The 22994-nt window shown below is 38.9% G+C and overlaps 1 protein-coding gene across 3 annotated transcripts; it reads left to right on the forward strand.

Moving 5' to 3' along the window:
* Positions 1 to 984: 984 nt before the first annotated feature.
* LOC121858656 (beta-1,4-galactosyltransferase galt-1-like) lies at positions 985 to 22075 on the forward strand. 3 transcript variants are annotated; one of them, XM_042355215.1, is made up of 8 exons: positions 985 to 1669; positions 11818 to 11926; positions 12143 to 12322; positions 12662 to 12763; positions 13387 to 14001; positions 15655 to 15895; positions 18939 to 19039; positions 19348 to 22075. In XM_042355215.1, the coding sequence occupies exons 1-8, from the start codon at positions 1659 to 1661 to the stop codon at positions 19468 to 19470; spliced, it is 1482 nt and encodes a 493-aa protein (XP_042211149.1). In that variant the 5' UTR covers positions 985 to 1658; the 3' UTR covers positions 19471 to 22075. The 3 variants fall into 3 exon arrangements, with proteins under 3 accessions (XP_042211149.1, XP_042211147.1, XP_042211148.1); XM_042355213.1 differs by lacking the exon at positions 985 to 1669 and adding an exon at positions 7445 to 7583; XM_042355214.1 differs by lacking the exon at positions 985 to 1669 and adding an exon at positions 7445 to 7583 and having other exon boundaries at positions 11821 to 11926.
* The last annotated feature ends 919 nt before the right edge of the window (positions 22076 to 22994 follow it).

The following is a 22994-nucleotide window of genomic DNA, read 5'->3' on the forward strand; positions in this document are numbered from 1 at the left end:
TATTATTATTATTATTAAAATTACATTTTCGCCCCCTAGGCCCCGATGTGGGTCAGTGACCTGTGCCCGGGTGGGCTAATCCGAGGGCCACTCTACTGCACTGTACTGTATGTAACTGATATGTTTACCCCGTATTCCCTTCTCCTGTTGTAGTGAAAACTTTTATTCAATGACCCACTCCCCACTCTCACCCATGTAACCAATGTCATCGTTGTTCATTGTGTTTTTCAGATGATAGCTGCTATTTACTCTCAATAAACATTTAATATTAAAATAATTAAAATCATTATCATTAGATCCTGAGAGTGTGATCTCCCGAATTTTGTATTGTTGAAGGACTAATGTATTTATTTACCTTGTTAAGTACTAAAAGATCTAAGCAGTTGAACCATAGTAATAATATTAGAACGTCAACTCACACACACGTCACACACACACATCACAAATGAAAACAGAGTATGGTGTCCAGCAGCAGCCACAGGTGTGTAAGGCCGAGAGGGAGGAGGCAGGTAAATGAGGAAGTAGTGTGAGTGGGGAGAGTGTGATGGTGTGGGAGGGGAGAGTGTGGTGGTGTGGGAGGGGAGAGTGTGGTGGTGTGGAGAGGGGAGGGAGAGTGTGGTGGTGTGGGAGAGGAGAGTGTGGTGGTGTGGGGAGAGTGTGGTGGTGTGGGAGAGGAGAGTGTGGTGGTGTGGGAGAGGGGAGTGTGGTGGTGTGGTTGGGGAGAGTGTGGTGGTGTGGGAGAGGAGAGTGTGGTGGTGTGGGAGAGGGGAGTGTGGTGGTGTGGGAGAGGGGAGTGTGGTGGTGTGGTTGGGGAGAAGAGGAAGTATAAAACCATAATAAAAAATAAAAATTATACAATTCGGAAATGAAACGAAAGATGAATCTTTGAATATCCGGGTTTCAGAAACGTGAGAGTTAGTGGGAGGAGTAGCACAAGCTGGCTTCTGTGGCACCTCCAGTGACAGTTCTGCTGTTCAATGGTACACACCTCTCCGTGGCTGACACTGTCCCGGCACTCTGATGGAGGGGCTCCTCGGTGCCATGGACCTGTAACACTCATACATGAATCTCGAGGCTTCAGCACCCAATAAACGGCGAACTACGATAGCGTTTCCCGAAGTCACAGCAAACTTGCTAAAAAATATATTTGACATATACTGTATTGTACAGTACTCATTGATATTCTGAAACAGTTTGGAAATTATAGTCGCCAATTTAGAGTCGTCTTTTTTGTTAATGTTAAGGGAAAGAGTGAAAGTTTGTTTTGGAAATGTTATGAGTTTTGGAAATGAAGGGAAATATTATGCATGCATTTAGGTTGTAATTATGTAAGACCTGATTAAAAATGGCAACTACCTGTGAAGTAAAGAGACAGTGGAGATGGGTCAGCTGACCCCACCAGCTAGCCTTATAAAGCTGACGTCACCCACTGATTCACTCCATTGGCTACCTTCACGGCTGACCTTTATACGACTAACTCCACGAGCTGACGTAAGCAGCTGACCCCAACTACTTGGACCAACTACTGATCCTAACAGTTACCACACCGGCTAACTCCACCAGTTCAACCTAGCAAATGACCCCATCGAGGGACCTAACCAGCTGACCCAATCGGTTGACGCCATCTGCTAACGTCACCAACTAATCCATGAGCTACCATGAACAAATGGTAAGTATACAGTACAGTACAGTAGACGTTGGTAATTATCCGCTCCAAAAAGTATCTTTACAATGGGCTCTGATGACTGTCAAAATGAACACCGCGACTCCTGTAGGGTTGTCAATATCATTAGTCTGTTGTGTCATATTGTCTTACACAAAGCCGTAAAGATACTTTTGGAGTGAGAGTACCAATATTATTTTGGAGTCGTGAGCACTTGGTGACCCATGTACAACACTTTCATAGGTGCAGGGGACGATGATTACTGCGGCAGTGAGTGATTAGTATCATCACTCGCAGAGATAAACATACCTCAGGCGATGACTAACAACACCAGTTCATAAACATAAATGTTATATATTTTTTACTACAATTTACTATCGCTTGATGAGTAGGAAACCGAGTAGATACAGTGTTCACCTCTTGTCCTCAGGGTCCGTATAGGCGGCACCAGGGCACCCGCACACCACTCATTCCAGCGAGCAAGTACAGAATACTTATGTCTAATGATATGTATCCACACAGTCAAGTTTATGGAACCTACTACTACTACAGTACTACTACTACTTATAATAGCAACAATAACAATAATACTACTACTACTAACAACAACAACAACCACAAAATAATAATAATAATAATAATAATAATAATAATAATAATAGGCTAATAATAATTCGCTTCCCCCTTGTTGATAATAAATCCTTAGCTGGACGTTGCTTCATCATCCGACAGTAGTCTTTACACACGCACACCAGATCAATCCAGGGTAAACAATGTTGAGTACTTGTCTACACAGGCATAAAATGATAGAAAATAGAAATAAATCGTAAACAGCCAGAGATTATAGATACTTGTATAAGAAAACCTTCATCACCAACTGTGTATTAGTTAAACAGCTGAAATGATTTAAAACACTATTGTAAACCGCGTAATATATTAAAACACAAAGCTTAATAAACAAGTCAACAAAATAAAATCATATTAACACAATACTTACTTAAGACTACAACAAAACACAAAAAAGTCAACAAAATACATTAATGTTTTGTGTATACGTGTGGTGTGTGTGTGTGTGTGTGTTTACCCCCAACAACAAGAGCTGTAGTGAGAAAGTCCTTACCCGTGTCATCTGGTATAAAATATTAAAACAGGAACAAATTCTTACCCTTGCTGACGATGAGGTAGCAATCACGTTATACATATATACAGTACATCAAATATAAAAGCTATCCGAATATAAGTATTAAAATCAACCTGCTATTTTGCCTACTAAAACAATGATACCTTCAGGAAATTACAAATTGACGAGTTCGTAAATTAAAAAGCACGTGACATATAAGGCAAACGCTAACATACTTCTTCTAAAATTCAAGGCGAGTCATAAAACAATAACACATCGATATGCGTAGAGATAATAGGTAGAGGGTAGAGACATAGTGTGTGTGTGTGTCTGTGTTTTTCTATGGTAGTATAGTGTTCCTTTCGGGGAGTCAGCATATTGGTGTCAATTATTTATGGCTGTGTCCAGAGGTAGCCTTTGTAGTACTGGTCAATATTCTCATTTAGGTTCATTGTGAAGGGGTGGAGTAGAGGGGGAGGGGGGGTAGTGGGAAGGGGAGATAGTGGGAGGGTAGTGGGAAGGGGGAGATAGTGGGGGAGATAATGGGGGGGAGATAGTGGGAGGGGAGATAGTGGGAGGGGAGATAGTGGGAGGGGGAGATAGTGGGAGGGGGAGATAGTGGGAGGGAAATAGGGGAGGAAATAGTGGGAGGGAGATAATGGGGAGGGGGAGATAGTGGGGGGAGATAGTGAGGGGAGGGAGATAGTGGGGGAGATAGTGGGGGAGATAGTGGGAGGGGGAGATAGTGGAAGGGGGAGATAGTGGGAGATAATCATTAATTAATCCCCCATAACCTGATGCCTACTGTAAGTTAATGTAATGTGACCTTCCTTAACCTAACATCAACTGCTTCAAACGTAACCCTAACTTACTCTATCACTAGCATAACCTAACCTACCCCTAACTGAACCTATCCCTAACCTAACCTACCCCTAACTGAACCTATCCCTAACCTAACCTACCCCTAACTGAACCTATCCCTAACCTAACCTACCCTTAACCTATTCCTAACCTACCTTAACTTAATCTATCCCTAACCTACATTTAACTTAACCTAACCTACACCTAACTTAACCTAACCTAACCTACATTAAAAGGAAGGGGAAAGGGAGTGGGGGGGGAAGAGATGGAAAAGGGGAGGAGGAAGAGGGGGGAGGGGAGGAAGAGGGGAGAGGGGAGAGGGGCGGAAAGTTCATCTTGGTGATATTCTTAATGTTCAGGGCTTAAAGGGGTGTGATTTACGGGCAAGGGTTAATGATACTAGAAACTGCTGAGGGTAAGTTTAATGGGTAAGGGGAGGTGTTAAGGGTAAGGGGAGGTGTTAAGGGTAAGGGGAGGTGCTAAGGGAAAGGGGAGGTGTTAAGGGTAAGGGGAGGTGCTAAGGGTAAGGGGAAGTGTAAAGGGGTGGTGTTAAGGGTAAGGAGGTGTTGGGTAAGGGGAAGTGTAAAGGTGGTGTTAAGGTAAGGGAAGTAAAGGGTGTTGGTGTTAAGGGTAAGGAGGGTAAGGAAGTGTAAAGGGGTGGTGTTAAGGGTAAGGGAGGTGTTAAGGGTAAGGGGAAGTGTTAAGGGTAAGGAGGTGCTAAGGAAAGGAGGTGCTAGGGTAAGGAGGTACTGAGGGTAAGGAGGTGTTAAGGGTAAGGGGAAGTGTTAAGGGTAAGGGGAAGTGTTAAGGGGTGGTGTTAAGGGTAAGGGGAAGTGTTAAAGGTAAGGGCAAAATCTTTCTCCCTCTCCCTCTCTTTAATTCCAATACCAAAATAATCACAGAACAAGAAACAAAGCGAAGAAAAAGAATAAAAAAACAACAACAAAAGAGGGACAAGGAATGAGGCCATTGCTCAAGAGAAACAAAAACAAATGAACGACAATAATAGAGACAGGAAAATCGTTATCAGCTTTATGCTAATTGTACAGGGTGATGCATAATTGAGTGAGAGGACGAATACCCTAGTAAGTGGCCCAGAAAAATAAACAAGGAGAGAGAGAGAGAGAGAGAGAGAGAGAGAGAGAGATGATATGCTATAGTGGCCTAGAAAAACAAGAGAGAGAAATGATGATAAGGAATGAGAAATGATGAATCAAGATTATATACGAAAAAAAAAAATTAAGAAGAAACAAAAGATATTGAAAAAGAAAAAAAAACAAGATGGAAGAAAAAGAATAAACAGAGAGAAATATATTTATATACAGTGCCCCTTCACCTTCTTTTTTTTATAATTGTTAGCAAGATCTTTCATTTGTACCCTTTTATTGAGGTTACACACCCCTCCCTTCCCTCACCCCATAACAAAAAAATAATTTCTATGTTGTCTGATACCTAATAGTGCTCTTATGTGTATCTAAATCTGGGGACTTACAAAATCATGACTTAATCACACACACACACACATACAAGGTTGGATATAACCTTCACTAACCTGCCTAAAGGGACCCCATGCTGCCGACTGCTTCAGGGCGTCACACACTGTTGCCAAGAGCATTGAGCTTCTCCATATGTTGAAGAGGTTGCTGGGAAAGTGATAAACTCTGGTGAGAAACTAGCCACTGACGCCACTGAATATATGTTTTTTCTACATTTTTGTACATTATATACACTATCCTTTACCACGATGAAGCCTAGAGCTGTTTTACTAGGAATGCATTCATCATTTTTATTATTATTATTAACTCGTTGTATTGTAGGGGGTTTATATTAATTGAATAAAATCGTCTAGCGTTAGCCAGAATAATGAGTGTTGTCTTGGGTTGAGTTTGTTGTGGTTAACCAGGAACTTATCTAGTCTGTTATTTAGTATGTGTTCAAAGAGTTTCCCGGTTATTTCCAGTAAGGATATAGGTCTGTAGTTTATTATCTGTATTGGATCCTTGCCTTCTTTGGGAATGAAGATCATTTTTGCCCGCTTGAGGGCATCTGGAAAGTAACCAGCGGATAAGGTTGAGTTGTAAATATTTATCAGGGCTTCTATTGGTCTAGACTTGTATAGGGGATTATTGGCCACTTCGCCGTTAGGCTATTTCGGCCGAAGCTGTTTGTTTGTAGAATAATTTTCTTTGGACTTCTTCCTTTTCTTGTTACTTCTTTTACTTTTCAATTTCCATTCTTCTTCTTGGTCTTGTTCTGGAATATTCTCATACACGTCTATAAACGGTATTAATGATAGTGTTATAAAATCGGGTTTAATTTTGGCTTCTTTTTTTTCCGTGGTCTTCTTGGGGTCTTGATTTTTATTTGTTGTGGTCTTGTTCGTCTTTAATTCAGTTTTCACTACAAGGAGAGCCTCCTTGTAGCTCAATTTTTCCTTACTTCGCAGCTTAGCCACCCTACACTCCTCCCTCCACTTGGGACACTCCCGGTCGGAGGAGTGAGGGCCACCACAAGCTGCGCACTTCTTGGCGGCCGCGCAGTTGGTGTCCTGGTGCCCGGGTGTCCCGCAACTGGAACAGACCTCCCGAGCACGACACTTCCGCGCCAGATGGACGTACCTCTGGCATTTGTAGCATCTTGTAGGCCTTCGTTGATACGGTCTTACTGGGATCTTCTCCCATCCCAGCAAAACGGTGCTTGGTAGTTTCTTTGGGTAGCCAACCAGTGCAGTTGTACTGGTCAGCTTCCGTACTATTGGGAGCTGGTCTCCGATCAGCTCGGCCAGTTCTTCTTTTTCTAGATGTTCAATTTCTGTGTGGGAGATGACTCCCAAAACCAAGTTGTCTTCTATGCAGGCTTCAACTAGGATCTGGATCCCGTTGATTTCTCTTAGGTTGGCTAATTGCTGGGCCTCTCCCCATTCCGCGAAGGTGACGATAAGGCCACCGCTGTCTCTGCGGACGACCCTTGTCACCCCCGTGATTCCTGAGGAGTCAAAAAACTTCCTCAGGACAAGGAGGTTCAGTTGCTTGCGCGAAGGGCGCTTGACTGGATACAGTCTAACGACCTTCGCCTGGTTACTGGTGAACATTGTCTGGTTCACGTGGTACCTCGGGAGCAGAAAGATCCTACCTCGCCGAGGTTCAGTTCTCAAGTGATTGGTCTACTGGGCAGGGGGGTATTTATATCTTTCTGCCGGATCAAAAGTTGAAGTGCAAAGATGAGAAACGCTGCTGATTGACTAATATAAAGGCGGCAACTGACCAATCACCGCGCAGTTCGAACGGGAGGGCTGATTTGTGGAACTCGCCGCTGATTGGCTGGGAAGCGGACAAGTGACCAATCAGCAGTTGTAGGGGAGAGTATCCACCACAAAGTGACGAAACGTAGTTGTTTTATCCTGATTAATCGAGGTAAAAAGGAGGAATTTGACCTCAATGAGTTGTGGGAATCGTGGCTAATACGGAGAGTTTCATTTTGAAATTACACAGAGTACAGCAAATATCAACTTTCCTAAATGTTTGTGCTTATCAGAAATCTGTATAGGTATCGGTCTGAACGGAAACGGAAAAGAGAGAACAATAAATCTCTCAACATATCGCTTTAGATTAATTAGGTAACGTTTTATCACTATTTTTACACACTAACTCCGCCACCACAGCAGCGTGATTTTATTCCAGTCTTAATACAGGACTCAGTAACCCCTCTGAAGTTAATAATACTTACTTGATGTACAAGGGAATTATTTCACGAGGATTGTTTACCCATACTGGCCGTTATCTTATCTGATAGGCTATATTTATCAGCATCTTGGTGCACAGTTGCTGTAGGCGTCTACCACCACCACCACCATCAATAGTCTGTTTTACGTGGCTATTGGCAAGACTATCAACCTGTGAACACTGGATTTTCAAGTTGCGAAATGTGTCAGATGCATGGGTAAGTGCCGCGATGTGTGTGATATATGAAACAGTAAACGCGTAGATGTAGTGCATTATGGTGGTGTGTTGACGGATTTGCATTATTGGAACATGCACTGTTGGGATAGTATTTGACCACATGCTGGTTACGCATCTACAAGTACTGTATTATCCACTGAATATAATAATACCGATTTTGGTTGAGGTTCAAGACCAGTTTGTATAACAAGTGCGAACATCAGGTACTGGATAGTGGTGTTACCTGACTTACTGATGGAGGCTTAACAATATTTCAAGATTTCAAGGCGAGTGTGAAAACATAAGGGGTGAAACAGCAGCAAAATTTCGATTTCAAGAGATATACCAACAAATACTATACTCACATTTATGAAAACATTAACATGAGCGAGAGAAGCTGGTCTCATAAACTGTTGAATCTGGCGGGCACTGCAATATTTAGTGAATGTGAGAATATTTTTATTTTTTGGAGTACGGAACGTATGAAAAAGGAAGTGAATATAATATTGTTAATTATCAGCTCATTAGTACATACAGATTACTTTTTTATGCGAAAATCTTAAATTCTGTTAGGATATTCTGTTAAGGTAACCCAACCCATGGTGTCGGGAATTTGGAATAGTGATTTACACATGCACATTGGTGGTAGGGCTACTAGTCCCGTGGTAACACTTACGAGTAATGCGTGAAAATACGTGACTAATCCGCAGCACTAATAAAATGCTACGACTACACTATCAAATACCGGAACAGATTAATTAAGATTAATTAACATTCAGTTAAAATAAATTGAGTAGTTTGTGCACTGTGGATATTCTGGTATAAGTGTTTCAAAAAGGGATTATAAATTTTCACAGTGTCGCTTACCGGTCATGGCGTTCGATGACTTCGACGCTCGCCTCCTTACGTGTTATAATCCGAGACAATTTAAACCATCATAAGGCTGCATTTACACCAAACGAGTCGAGTCGAGTCAAGTTAAGACGTCATGACTCATCTCGAATCGCCATTGCAGTTCACATTAATTTATATGTCGAGTCGAGTTATGTATAAGGCTGGACCCATTTTTTAGTCAGTCACCGCGCGTTATTATGAAGGCTATAATAATAATGAGGAAGCTCAATCTTCTACATTGACTAAATACAGATATTGATTCCACTACAAACTGAGTTTAAATGAGATTCAAAACAGTAAGAAATATGGAGTTATTAAGTGACTTATCAACAGTAATGTCATCGGCGACATGTTATCCTACAGTGTTATCGTGTTGTTATAATGTGTTTTCAGCGCGTTATGGAAATCCAACATCAATAAAAATTTAATTATGATAGACAGAGCTCTGTGTGGTGCAGTATAACTACTGTATATACGTCCCGGCTGAAGTGTGTTATTATTATTATTATCTAAAGATTAGATATATTGTTTAGATTCTAAACAAGAGATCAGGAAATATGTCAGATTATTTTTAGTTGAAAATAAGTTGTGAGGCAAAATCCTCGATCAGTTAAATTTTCATGGCAGACACAACTTATCTAATTCATTATTTTATAGAAGTAAATATCTAGAATAACTTAGATGACAGTGCCATACCCAACCTAACCTTAAGTAAACCAAACCTAAATCACACTAAGAAAACCTGAACTAACTTAACCTAACCTAACCCAAAGCAACCAAACTTAAAAATAAATAAATAAAACACCTAATTTAACTTAACCATTTCCAATATTATAACTAGGAAAAATAGGCTTTATAAACAGTGCTAATTATTGCATTGTACAGAGTCTTACTAATCACCCGAGTTCCTCCTTTTCAAATAGGTGGGACACGTGTGTGCTTAGTGAACACTTGCACTGCACATCTGGCCGTGGATAGCGGTGACTGATATCCCCCAACATCTAGTGAGGTTTTCAGACGTATTCTGACTTTCATATATCGAAGATTTGTGGCAGTGAAACGTGTTTTATAGAAATATTCTGTTGGGGTGAAACTTGATGTGTCGAGCCTTTATTACAGTGAAACATTAGTGCATCAAGTCTTTTTTTTACAGTGAACCTTAGTATATCAAGTCTTTGTTACAGTGAAACTTTAGTATTTCAAAGTTCTATTACTGTAAAGCTTGATGTATCAGTCAGCTCATAAGTACAAGAAAAAAATAAACTGGTATAAAAAAGAAAAAAAAAGCTTTAGTGAATCTAAACCTTGGTCCACCAATTCTTCTCTTTTGTGTATTGTGCTGAACCTTAGTGTACCGAAACTCTGGTGTTTCGAAGCCCTGACTGGTGTACCGAAGCCAAGTGAAGCAAGGTTCCTCACTACCTGAACTTCTACTATGAACGTCTAGTAAGCATGCCTGGAGTACACTAACATTATCCTTTACAATGCTCGCTAGGGTAAGATGACGATCGGGGAGGAAAAAAATGTACATATTAGTAAGGCTGTGAAATGTGTACATAGTGATAGATCTTGATTAAATATTGGCCAAAACACATTTATATTTGCATTAAAACATAAACTTGAGAATTTTCATTAAATGGCAATTATATATGGATAAGAAAATAAAACATTAGAAGCAAAAATATCCATTCTCATAATAATGTCCTAAATATAATAATAATAATAATAATAATAATAATAATAATAATAATAATAATACCCTATGAACAAAACTCCTTAGCTGTTGAGTTTTAAGGCTGCCATCAATTGGTGAGAAATGGCAATATTCTTCTTAGTCACAAACCTCTTATAAGTTAATTATTATATATACTGTACAGTATATCTCGGTTTCAATTTCTGTAGTTAGGTTACAAAAAATAAAATAATGAAAACGAACCTTCATAAAATTTGCCAATAATATACGTAGTATAAATTATGGTACTACATAATAAATATAAATTGAACTTTTAAATTAATAATAATTTTTAAAAATACGCCTCTTGTCTATGAGAGAGGGGCAATACGCACTGGTGGCTCCATCCATACAACCCCATTCCTACTCGTGAAAAAGGCGTGGATTTTTACACATAATAAACTGATTTCTAGATACAGCAGATGACCGCTGGTTCCGGTTAATGACTATTGTGTGCAGGTGAGGTCATTCTGGCAATTATTTTATTAGACAGCGAAAGGTGTTCTTACGTCTTTATTGGGGAGATATTTAACGATCGCACTTCTGAAAATACAGTTACAGTACAATACGGTATATCAAAATAAATTATTCACAAACTTGGAACTACTTTAAAGAAATTGCCTTAAAGTAGATATACATCTATTACATACATCAAGAAAGACTTTAGTATCAAATGTATATGGTAACACAGGTGCTGGCCGTAGCACAGGTGCTGGCCGTAACAAAGGTGCTGGCCGTACACAGGGGTTGGCCGTACACAGGGGTTGGCCGTAGGGTGCTGGCCGTAACAAAGGTGCTGGCCGTAGCACAGGTGCTGGCCGTACACAGGGGGTGACCGTAACACAGTTGCTGGCTCAAACACAGCTGCTGGACACACACACACACACACACACACACACACAAACGAAATAAAATAAAAAACGATAACGTTAATAGAAACATTTTAAAACACACATTAATGATGGTATTTACAGCTTCTCTTATTTATCAGTGTAATCTTAGCAATTTGTTTATTTAATATATTTATATTTTTAATTAAAAAAAAATCATGTTTTGTGTTTAATAAGAAGACAATTCCAGAGAAAAATATAATATATCCCATAGATTTTAGTCATGGTTTACAAACGACATCCAGTATGGAACCCCCCCCAAAATATATATATATATATATATATATATATATATATATATATATATATATATATATATATAAATAAATAAATAAATAAATAAATAAAAATAAAATAAAAACAATTAAATAATAAACACGGATTATTTTTTCAGAGTCGACGGATAAAAAATAAAGTTAGAATTCTCCACAGGAAGCACCAATTACTTACTTTCCCAGGTTGTATATACTGTAAATGACGTCACTGGTGAGGTAGGCGTTAAGTTGGAAAAGAGAGGTGTGTGTAGGGGTGTACAGATCATGGCGAGAAAAATTTTAAAGTACATCAAGTTGTTTTAATTCATCTTTGAAGCGGTGTTAATATGTTATAATATTTTCGCCCCCCCCCAGGCCCTGATGTGGGTCAGTAACCTGTGCCCAGGTGGGCTTATCCCCGTAAAAAAAAAAAAAACCATCTTCACCATCAGCGTCTCCTTCCAGCAGCATGAGATGGGTGTGGCGCGTGTTGGTGCGGTCTAGTTTCCTCCGCTCTGTGTTGGTCTTCTTCTTCTTCTTCTGCTTCGCCTTCCACTTCCTCTGCCTTATCAAGGTTAGTCAAAGAGGCCCAAGAAATGCCAAGTTAGGGGTACTGTCTTTCATTTAAGTTCTGACTTTAGTATAGGGAAGTATTCAAGTCATGTTAGCAGGTCAGTTAAGTTCATGAGGGAGAGAGAGGGAGAGACGTTTGTATGTTTTCTGGCGTCTGTTTGCCTCTCCTAATCGCTCTTACTAACCACGAGAATAACATCATATCTTCGACAAACAGACGACACAATTTGGTCGAGTGGACGAGGGACAGGATTTCTCAAACGTTGTTGGCGTAGAGGAGAGAGCCGTGGAGGGTGAGGATAATGAGCAGCAGCACCAGCAGCACCAGCAGAAGCAGGAGGAACCCTTACATACTCCTGACGACCCCAATCTTGGCCCCCTCGACGTCTGGATACAGGTAAACAACCAATCTTACCCCAGCTCAGAGATAAACATTAACAAGATCTCTCCGTATCACACCTAAACATTAATAAAATATCTTCGTCTCATACTCAGACTCCCACAAATTTTATTGAACCAGTGTGGACTATGTGTAGGGCCATACACATCACAATATTACCATACACACACGCGTACCAACCCTTCAGTAGGAATAATGACTTCAAAGTTAAGTGGGTGTATCATACAATAAATTGAATTAAAAAATCAAATCACTTGTTAAATTTAAACCAACGCTATTATGTGACGTCAACAAGTAATTAGCAGACGTATACAACCAGTTGAATTCTTCCTCCAGGCGAGTAACGATCGGAAGGTGTTCGTATATTCAGCTTACCTGGATCGTAGAGGCAACTTCAATAATATAAGAATCATCACCATCATTTCTAAGAGGACGAAGGTGAGTGATGATGATGATGAGTTAGGGTGATGATCATGATGATGAGTGAGGGTGATGATTTTGATGATGATGAGTGAGGGAGATGATGATGATGATGAGTGAAGGTGATGATAATGAGTGAGGGTGATGATGATGAGTGAGGGTGATGATGATAATGAGTGTAGGTGATGTTAATAAGTGAGGGTGATGATGATGAGTCAGAGTGATGATGATGATGATGGGTGAGGATGGCGATGGTGAGTGAGGGTGATGATGATAATGAGTGAGGGTGATGACGATGAGTGTGGGTGATGCTGTGTAGTGAGTTCTCTTCCTAAATGAAAGAATAAGAATGAATGAAGAGGAGAGAGAAGTTCTAAGTGAAAATGAAGAGGTTGAATGAAGAGAGAGGGGTTGTGAAATCAATGAAAATAAGAGTGTGAAAGATAATGCAACTCTCACTGACAATGAATGAACCCAGGAAGGAAAGTAAATAATTATGAGGAATTGAATGTTGCGATATTGGCGTGTTTTGTATTTTTTTTTCTCTTACGATACTTCAAACTCTAAATCACTATTAGTACGTATCTCCTCTGTCTTGCTTGTGGTCTCTAGTATCTTCTACGTGTGTGTTATTCTCATAGGTTCAGGGATGTGTGGTATGGACGGGCAATACTACAGAGCGAGTGACGGCCAAGACTCAGAAAATCAGGGAAAACTGGAACCTGGCTTATACTGCAGCGTTCGTTCTCTGTCACCTGACGGACACTACCAGCATCCCTACCCGCGTTGCTGTGGTGATGGATGATCAAGTTAAAGAAGCCTCCAGTTTGCCAGTTCAAGACCTCAACGAAAGGGGGCTGATGGGTAACATGAGTGTGTGTATTAAGCCATTCCATTATAATTTCGATAGAGCTGTTTGGTTGGTCGAATTTATAGAGTTCTATCGCCTGCTCGGGGCTGATAAGTTTATTTTCTATAATCACACGACGGGCAGTAATGTAGAAGCTGTTCTAAGACATTACCAGGACTTGGGAGTGGCGACAATTCTTCCGTGGGAGTTGCCAGTTATTACGCAGAAAGAAATAAGGACGGAAGGCATCTTCGCGGCCCTCAACGACTGCAACATGCGCTCCATCAACAGGTTCCCTTTATCGGCTATGGTCGACGTGGACGAGTTCCTTATACCTAGGAAACACAACAACCTCCTTGACCTAGTGAGCACCTACGGCGATAAAGGCAGCACCTTCATCTTTCAAGTGAGTAGAGGTTTATTTTTGACCCATCTTACCGAGACAGACAGGATTCCTCTAACAGTTGTAAACGGTTTTTCTTTTCGCTTATATCCTTCAAGTGAGGAGGACCTTTAGATACAAACGTCTTTCTACTTAGTTCACATCCTTCCAATGAACAATTTCTTACCTTGGTGAATCTTACAAATCAAACTTCGTCTTACTTAAACAAGTTTTCCATCTGTTAACAAGTCATATGTGTGCGTTTTTGTTTCTAGGAGTATGTTCATTAATCATTGCAAGGTCTTTCGGTAAATATTTAGTAGTTGCTAAATCCTAATTGATTTTTGAAAATGGGTTTTTATAGTGTAAATCATCGTGTTAAGTACAAATATGACCTTCAGTGCCATCGGGAATGAGCCTTGTTGAGATATTGAAAAAAGTGGAAGGTAAAAAAATGCAAAACCTGAAAAAGCCGAATCTAACCTCTATTGTGTGTAAGAAACTTGCCTTAAGTAAGAGATACAGGAGGATAGTGTGATGCGACTTGAATGAGGAAATGGTGTGTTCGTCAGGGCCCGTGCATGTCTTACCGCAGTACCCTGCTTGACGATCTACACGGAACTGACAATCTGAATTACATCTCCGTCACTTTACAGATGAAACAAGAAATTTTTGAGCCCTAAAAATGTCAACGGCTGCTGCTTCATTGTCAAAAACGCGCTGAATAACGAGCCAGTCAGTCAAGGTACAGTCACCCAAAAAAGTCCTGTCGCTAACCACGGACCCCGAGATTCAGACTCGTGAACCCGAAGCAGTAGACACTGATACATTATTCTGTCCATAAATGCTTCGGATTCAAGAGTCTGAATCTCGGGGTTCATGGTTAGCGACAGGACTTTTTTGGGTGACTTTACATGCCTCTCACACAGTCGCCATCATTCAACTGCCCGACAATGTGACTTGCACTGATTGGTGCACGAGTATTACATTACACCGGCTCTCACGCTGATTAAGGCACACGACTATGACATCACATCAACACACGTTGATTGGTCGAATATTATAAAAGTTAATATAACTTTTAAACTATAATTTTTAGATGGAAACATTATAGAATACTTTGTTTCTTAATTGTTTTTCTCTGTCTCCCTATATATGACTCAATATTCAGTTAGATGTTGGCAACTACTAAATATTAACCATAAACTTTTGTATAGAATGAAAAAAATATTGAGATATATTGCAGAGGTGATTAGCTTGTAATTTAGTTAGCAAATATATTGCCATTAGGTAACAGTGATACATTTATATATAAGCCCATGGTGATAATTATCGAGCCAAAAAGTCATAGGTATATATGTACTCGTATATCATATTGTTCTATAATATTAAAGATAAAACTCCATTTCATATAGGAGTAAGACATACATTTATATAAAGGGATCTTAAGTTGCCTGATTCATATACAGTCATTTGTGTACTGACTGTACTACCACAAACTTCGAGTAATTGAAAGTACAATAGTTCAGAATAATAATACAATCCTAAAAGTTATAGTGTGTTACATAATAACCGAACCATTTACATAGTACTAATATACCGCGTAACATAGACTACATAAAATCATATCAATTCAGTTATATGCTTACACATTACCACCACCACTACCCAACACAGAACGTATTTTTCTACCTATACTGGGAGAACGACACAGCAGTCCACGATGCTCTCTTTGCCAATGATAATGGTCTCGGATATGATTTCTTCGACGGCGAGGAAGCTTTTCCTTATCTCCTGACGGCCTTCAAGACCCGGAGGCTAAATAAACCACACAAACACGGCCAGAGGTCCAAATTCATCGTGAGGCCGGAGGGCGTGGTGGAGATCGGCAACCACAACGTCTGGGAGTATATTTATGGTGAGCACCAATTTACTTACAAGCGGGCTACGGCCACGGGTCCAATTTCATTTGTAATAACAATACTACTACTACTACTACTAATAATAATAATAATAAAATTAAAAAGATAAATAATAGGTAAAAAAATTAAAATATAATAAATAACAATTACGGTATAATTTTATTAATAAAAATATTAATAAAAAAACTCGTATTAATATAAATCTTAAGACAAATACTTGCATTCATAAAAATATTAATAATAATATTGTAAATTATATTAATAATAATCTCAATATTATTGTTAATATTAATATTAATTTTAATAATTTTATTAATATTATTATTAATAATATAAATAATAATAACAATAATGTTATTATATCAAAACAATTATTATTATTAGTAGTACTGTAGTATCAACGTTTAAATTTAATACCTGGCAGCATGTCGTCATCTGTTTTGCTTACGAGTGTCCTATAGTTTATAGTGGTAAATTTTCGAAAGGCACCGCTTAAGCCATTTTTTATGGGATTATCCCACCAGGGAACAGGTCAATGACCCACGTCAGGGCCTGGGGGTGGAAATATAACAATAACAATAATAATAAATACAAATAATTTTTTTAAATATTAAATAAAAATATGATAATATAATAATAATAATAATCAATGCAATTTTCATATATATATATATATATATATATATATATATATATATATATATATATATATATATATATATATATATATATATATATATATATATATATATATATATATATATATATATATATATAAACTATGAAATCATTGTCTTACAATAACAAAAAATAGAAGCCACATTACTAACAGTGTTAACTAGGGGAGAAGTGAACGTAAGAATATATCCGGAAATCGGAGATTATAATTATTCATAATGTTATTTAAGTACTTCCAAGTCAACAGATAAAAGCCAAGTAACGAAAAAAGTTTAAATGATTTATAAATAAGGAGTCCAGTAGCCTACAGTATCATACTGATCAACCTCTTGACGACAACTTCTTTAGCAAGCTTTCCCTGGAGAACGAAAGCTGTGAACAGGAAGGACATAGGAAGAATAGAGAACGAAAAGGTGAATAATGGGAAAACATCGAGGGTAGGTCTAACAAAAGGTGAGATAAGATGCTGTTGGAGCCCAAGACCCACCAGTGTTGGGGTAGTATTGCCAGCTTCTGTAGATTAGTATGTGAAGACACGAAATTAACCTAACCTAACTTAACTTAGCCTAACCTAACCTAATCTGAGCTAATCTAACCTAAGATAAGCTAACTTAACTTAACCTGACCTAACTATTGTAACCTGATAGAATAATTCGATGACAGGTGATTGCATGATAGACTAATTACTTTGTTAGGTGATTGCATGACTTATTAACTGACCAATAAAACTACATATAGTGACTGCATGAAATTAAATTTACCGCATGACAGAACAGTTGAATTGCATGGTTACAGGAGTTAACAATATCAGTTATGGAATGTAATTGAAAATCAAATAAATCGTTGCATGTTATTAATATTTTCACTTTACAAAATATTTCCCGTTAAAGCAGTCAGAAACATCACGTGCCTAAGTTGAATTAATCACTGTATGTATGTTCAGTTCAAGGTCGTAGATATCATGTGTCTAGATTAAATCGAAGCATGTTAAATCAACTGGATATTTTACGTGACTATAAACTGTGTAATAGCTTAAATGAAGCGTTTATATTACTTGCTTATAATTAGAGTTAATCATAGCAAGTTAAAATAAGCGGGTATACTATTTACCAATAAACAGAGTTAAAAGACACAAGTATTTAACTCAATTAAAGTACCCACAACTTGGTTACCACAGCCAGAAGGAACGTGACTATAAGCTGTAATTTCAAAATCCTTTTTATCGTTCGCATGTTATCAAAAATACAAGTCAAACGCCATAAAAAAGGTTTTACATAGTAAGCTGTAATTTCAAGTTTTCTTATCAACTGGAAATGCCCAGGACTTTGATGTCTGACTCCCAACACCAAGTTGTCCTCTGTGCGAGCTTCCACTAATATCTGGATCCTGTTAATTTCTGTTATGTTGGCTATTTGCTGGGCCTGTCCCCATTCCGCGACGATAAGGCCACCACTCACTGGTCTGCGGACGACCCTTATCACCCCCCTGATTCCTAAGGAGTCCAAAAAACTTCCTTAGGACAAGGAGGCTTAGTTGCTTGCACTAAGGGCATGTGACTGGGTACAGTCTTACGACCTTCGCCTGGTCACAGGTCAGCATCGTCAGGTTCACGTAGTACCTCGGGAGCAGAGATCTTGCCTCGCCGAGGTGCAGTTCTTGGTTCGACTCGAGGCCGCTCACTGCCGCTTATAATGTCTCGTCAGACGCCTAGAACACCATAGCAAAACCCTAACAGGTCTGGGAAGTTCTAGTACGTTCTACCCTGATCGAAGCTTACAATTGGAAGTAAATCATAACATAATGATGCAACACATTCTAAAAAATTCTTACATATGTAATGCATCAATATTCACAAGAAAATCTCCCTAAACTTACCCAAATAACTACTGCTTGGGACAGAAAATAACCAAAACACTTAGTTTACAAACATTACAATACCAAATTATGCCTCGGCATAACAATGTAGTATTTGAGTTAACACACACACACACACGCATACATATATAATGAATCTTGTATATACAGTATATAGATAGGCTGCACTCTCAAAACCTTCCCTGTCAATTCTGGAAATTTATACCAAACTATGTAACAAGACTCCGACCATCTTATACAAATGTCGGATCACCTGAAGATTGGACAACCCAGCTTATATCACCTAATGGTTTAACCTAACCTAAACTAACTCCTCGGGTAGCGTTAGGGTATTTAATCATCATGCGAAATAAGTTGGGAATGTTTATAATCTTCACGTGATCCCAAAGGCCTTAACAACATCCATAAAAGCAAGATGTCACGAGATAACGATTAATACCAGTTCTTCTTCTCTTATGGATATTTTGTCTCGGTTTCTTCCCACAGGAATCAAGAAGGCAATTCTCGTTACACAAGACGTGGGTCTCTCTCATCACTATCGGATCTGTGAGTTTGGGGGCTTCGACTGTCTCCAAGGACCTAACTCAGTAAGTCACGTGGGGACATATTAAGTCAGCCTGATTATTATACAGACTGACTGTATGAAAGTTGTGATCTTACTAGGGTCACAGGCTGGGTGCCATTTTATGAATATAATATTGACCTGGGACCTGTATGTGTTACTAACTTATTAATGAATGTTTATATTCAAAAGTACATCGATGTGTATTCTAATGTGTTTTGAATACTTCAGCTACGATTGCTACTAAGCACTGTTCACTATGTATTACTTTAACCTTTCTTCAACACACATTAAAAGACAACATTAATGTAATTATTGTTTTCCTTGTGGCAGGTGGACCGCGTAACACACAAATGGTTGCAGCCCCTGGTGAAACGCGTCGCCAACGAGTGCACCAAAATATTCCCTTATCTAGGAAGTTGCCCTGTAGCGCCTCCTCTAGGATCCCCCTGGTGACCTCCTCTTCTCCTAGCGAAATGAATAAAGTGCCTTCAACACTAGTCGAACACACTGTGCCTTCAACACTAGTCGAACACACTGTGCCTTCAACACTAGTCCAACACACTGTGCCTTCAACACTAGTCCAACACACTGTGCCTTCAACACTTCCAACACACTGTGCCTTCAACACTAGTCCAACACACTGTGCCTTCAACACTAGTCCAACACACTGTGCCTTCAACACTAGTCCAACACACTGTGCCTTCAACACTACTCCAACACACTGTGCCTTCAACACTAGTCCAACACACTGTGCCTTCAACACTAGTCCAACACACTGTGCCTTCAACACTAGTCCAACACACTGTGCCTTCAACACTAGTCCAACACACTGTGCCTTCAACACTAGTCCAACACACTGTGCCTTCAACACTAGTCCAACACACTGTGCCTTCAACACTAGTCCAACACACTGTGCCTTCAACACTAGTCCAACACACTGTGATTTCCATCGTACATCGAGTAATCTTAATTAAATATATAACCGAGTGAACGGTTGATAATGCCTCTGGGCCAAGTCTTCCCTCTAATCCCGGGTGGGGTATATACTCCTGATGGGGATGTCTGTGCAGCTGTGACTAACCTAAAATAACCTGCCCTATGCTTCCCTTACTTCACCTATCTTAACGTAACTTAACCTACCGTCACCTAATCTTACCTCACCTAACCTAACCTAACCTAATCTACCTAAATAAGCTGTTACATTAAAGTTGGTTTAAACTTCATTTATGGCGTCCTAAGCAACCAACATCCTTACGCTTAAACATATATTGGCTGCTGGCTAATTAATAAAGATTACGACTCACATCAACCACGGAAAATGATTGGTGTTTAGATAAGTCAAAATAATCATATAATTAATTTTGAGATGGATTAATACCTGATGAATTCAGTCTTGTAATTCCACTGATGAATCCATAACTTAATCTAAACACAGATTCATAACAGTATAGATGTTTTGGATTACAACTGATTAAGTTAATATCACAATACTTGTACTACGCTTATTTATTTATGGCTTCAGTTATCATTCTCAGTATAAGGGTGAGGGACGGGAGCCATTTGGTATTTTTTTTTTTGTCGTATAATTCGCCATCTACCACCCTCTCCTATCTATCCCCTAACTCAGCATCACCACCGTTTATACAATACTATCTTATGCTATTTATTCTTATCCATAAATTTGAACAGTGAAATAGAGCGTGTTGAGAAGAATAAATTATCCTCGTTCGCAGAAAACAGAGCGAGGATGAGTCAAATTCAGTTATGTGTTGGTCACTTCTCGAGAGAAATGATTTTAATTTACAAAATCTAAACGTAAAACGAGTCTTACCTGTCCGTATCCTAGAATTGCTCTTTCGTCTTCAGTGCATCATAAAGGACACCGAGCTCTTGTTGCTGGTTTAGTGATTAGGCTGTTTCAACACTCGTAATCAGCCTGATTACGAGTGTTGAAACAACCTTAAAGTTGACTGACCATGGGAACAGGACGTCAACAAACCCTCACAGACACGACAGGAACGGAATCCTCGACGTTTTTCATGATCCTTTTCGTCCCTAAATGGAGATAATATGAGAAAGCATTACACTGGGTCACACACACACCGTTGAGTAAGAGATATCGTCACACTATCATAACTAAGATACGTCCTCTCGTCCCAAGTGACGGAAAATGAGAAAAATACGGATGAACCGGTGTGAGTGAAGGTTCACAAATGAGCTTTATTTTGGTGCTAAACAACACTATTACTCTCACAAAAGGGAAAATTTATAGTAAAAATACAGGATAGAACTGGATATTTTTTTTACCTTGTAGTGGAAGATTTGTAATTTTTTTTTCTGGTGTGTTCCATGTTATTTTCTCGAAGACATTTTAGTTTATTTACTCTATATTGCTCTCCAATTTTTCATATCTGCCTTTAAAACGGGTATAAGGTTTTTTACAGTTCCAACTGTTGAATGAATATTAAAGCCAACTTATTTTTAAACAACATCCCGCTTCCTCTATCAAGGAATAAACAATTGAAATTGAAATTGAATTAAAATCCGATAACACTTAAAGTAATCTCCAGCATTTGTCGACAGCTATACCTCTTCAAAATAAAGGAAAATAAAGTTTCTGGTCTTATTTAATGTTTTAACAGACAAGAACTTTAAGGAAAATACTGACTACTACGTTCAGGGATTATGATCTGATATTGTCTTTTACTTAAGAATTTTCAGCTGCTATGGATGTGTACAGTGTTTAGAAATGTTTAGATGTTATTTTAGGTCCTCCACTGATAGGGAACCTATTGACTGCGGTTCACCTAATACAATTTTCAACAAGAACCGACTGAAATCTTAAGTATTTCAGTTGCTTTTATAATGTACTAACTTGCTTTAATGTATGGTCTTAAAACAGAGATTGTAATGTCAGCTGCAACACCAAACAATCGATTTTAGAATGTTATAAAATATATTTTTGAGGTTATTTTAGTGCGCATCAACCGCTAAAACAAAAGCGAATCACAGCATAAAATACAAATGTAAACAATATATTTATAAACAGCAAAGTGAATATATTTTTCAATACTATAATTTCCAAACTGTTGAATTTTTATATCTGACTTATGACTCGTGTATAATGTACCAAGGGATGACTTGGCTGCCCTAGCCAGTGTGCTGCTACAGATGAGTGCCTTATTTTGATTCCATATCCTATCCATATCCTATCACACAAGAAAAAGGGAAACAATGGAGCACCTTAGCCAAATTACAACTAACCAAACTCCGTCGCTTTAGAAAACTAAACACCAAAACACAGCTACATCTATACGAATCACTCGTCAGACCACACCTTGAATACCCACCAATTCCACTTAACACAATAACTAAAACAAACAAACTCAAGCTGCAAGCAGTCCAAAATACAGCACTAAGAAGAGCAGCAAAACATAGGCCGCCATACAGTCAAAAAATACGAGATATACACATCGAACATAGACACAATTAACATAAGAACACACAAACAAGCAAAAGCGGTATGGGACAAACTACACCGAACACAAACCCTATTTTACAGGAACTATTACAGGCAAACAACAATATATCACACAGCTGGTGGCCAAGAGCCATCAACATTAACACAATCAGCCCGGAACCATTATACGCGAGAGAATAACACCACTCATATAACCGAAAAGATGGGAACTATTCTTCCAGTTCGCACAAGGACCTGGTGGGACCCCCCAATTACAAAATATGAGGACCATCCCTTCAGCAACTCAAGGACCTGAAGGGACCCTCCAACAAACCCTAAAAAAGCACATTCCTTTGGATCGCACTTTAAACCAGCTTTGCTTAGCTTATCTAACCTCCCTTGCCCCTGGAGGACTGAGGGACGACTGTCACAGGTTAAGCCACAAACCAGCCTCCGCAAGGTGGAAAGCCCACCTGCTATCATTCTCCTTCTGTACTTCCCACTTCTTAACTATACC

Source organism: Homarus americanus, unplaced genomic scaffold (genome assembly GCF_018991925.1).
Source record: "Homarus americanus isolate GMGI-L3 unplaced genomic scaffold, GMGI_Hamer_2.0 scaffold74, whole genome shotgun sequence".
Lineage (NCBI taxonomy): Eukaryota > Metazoa > Arthropoda > Malacostraca > Decapoda > Nephropidae > Homarus > Homarus americanus.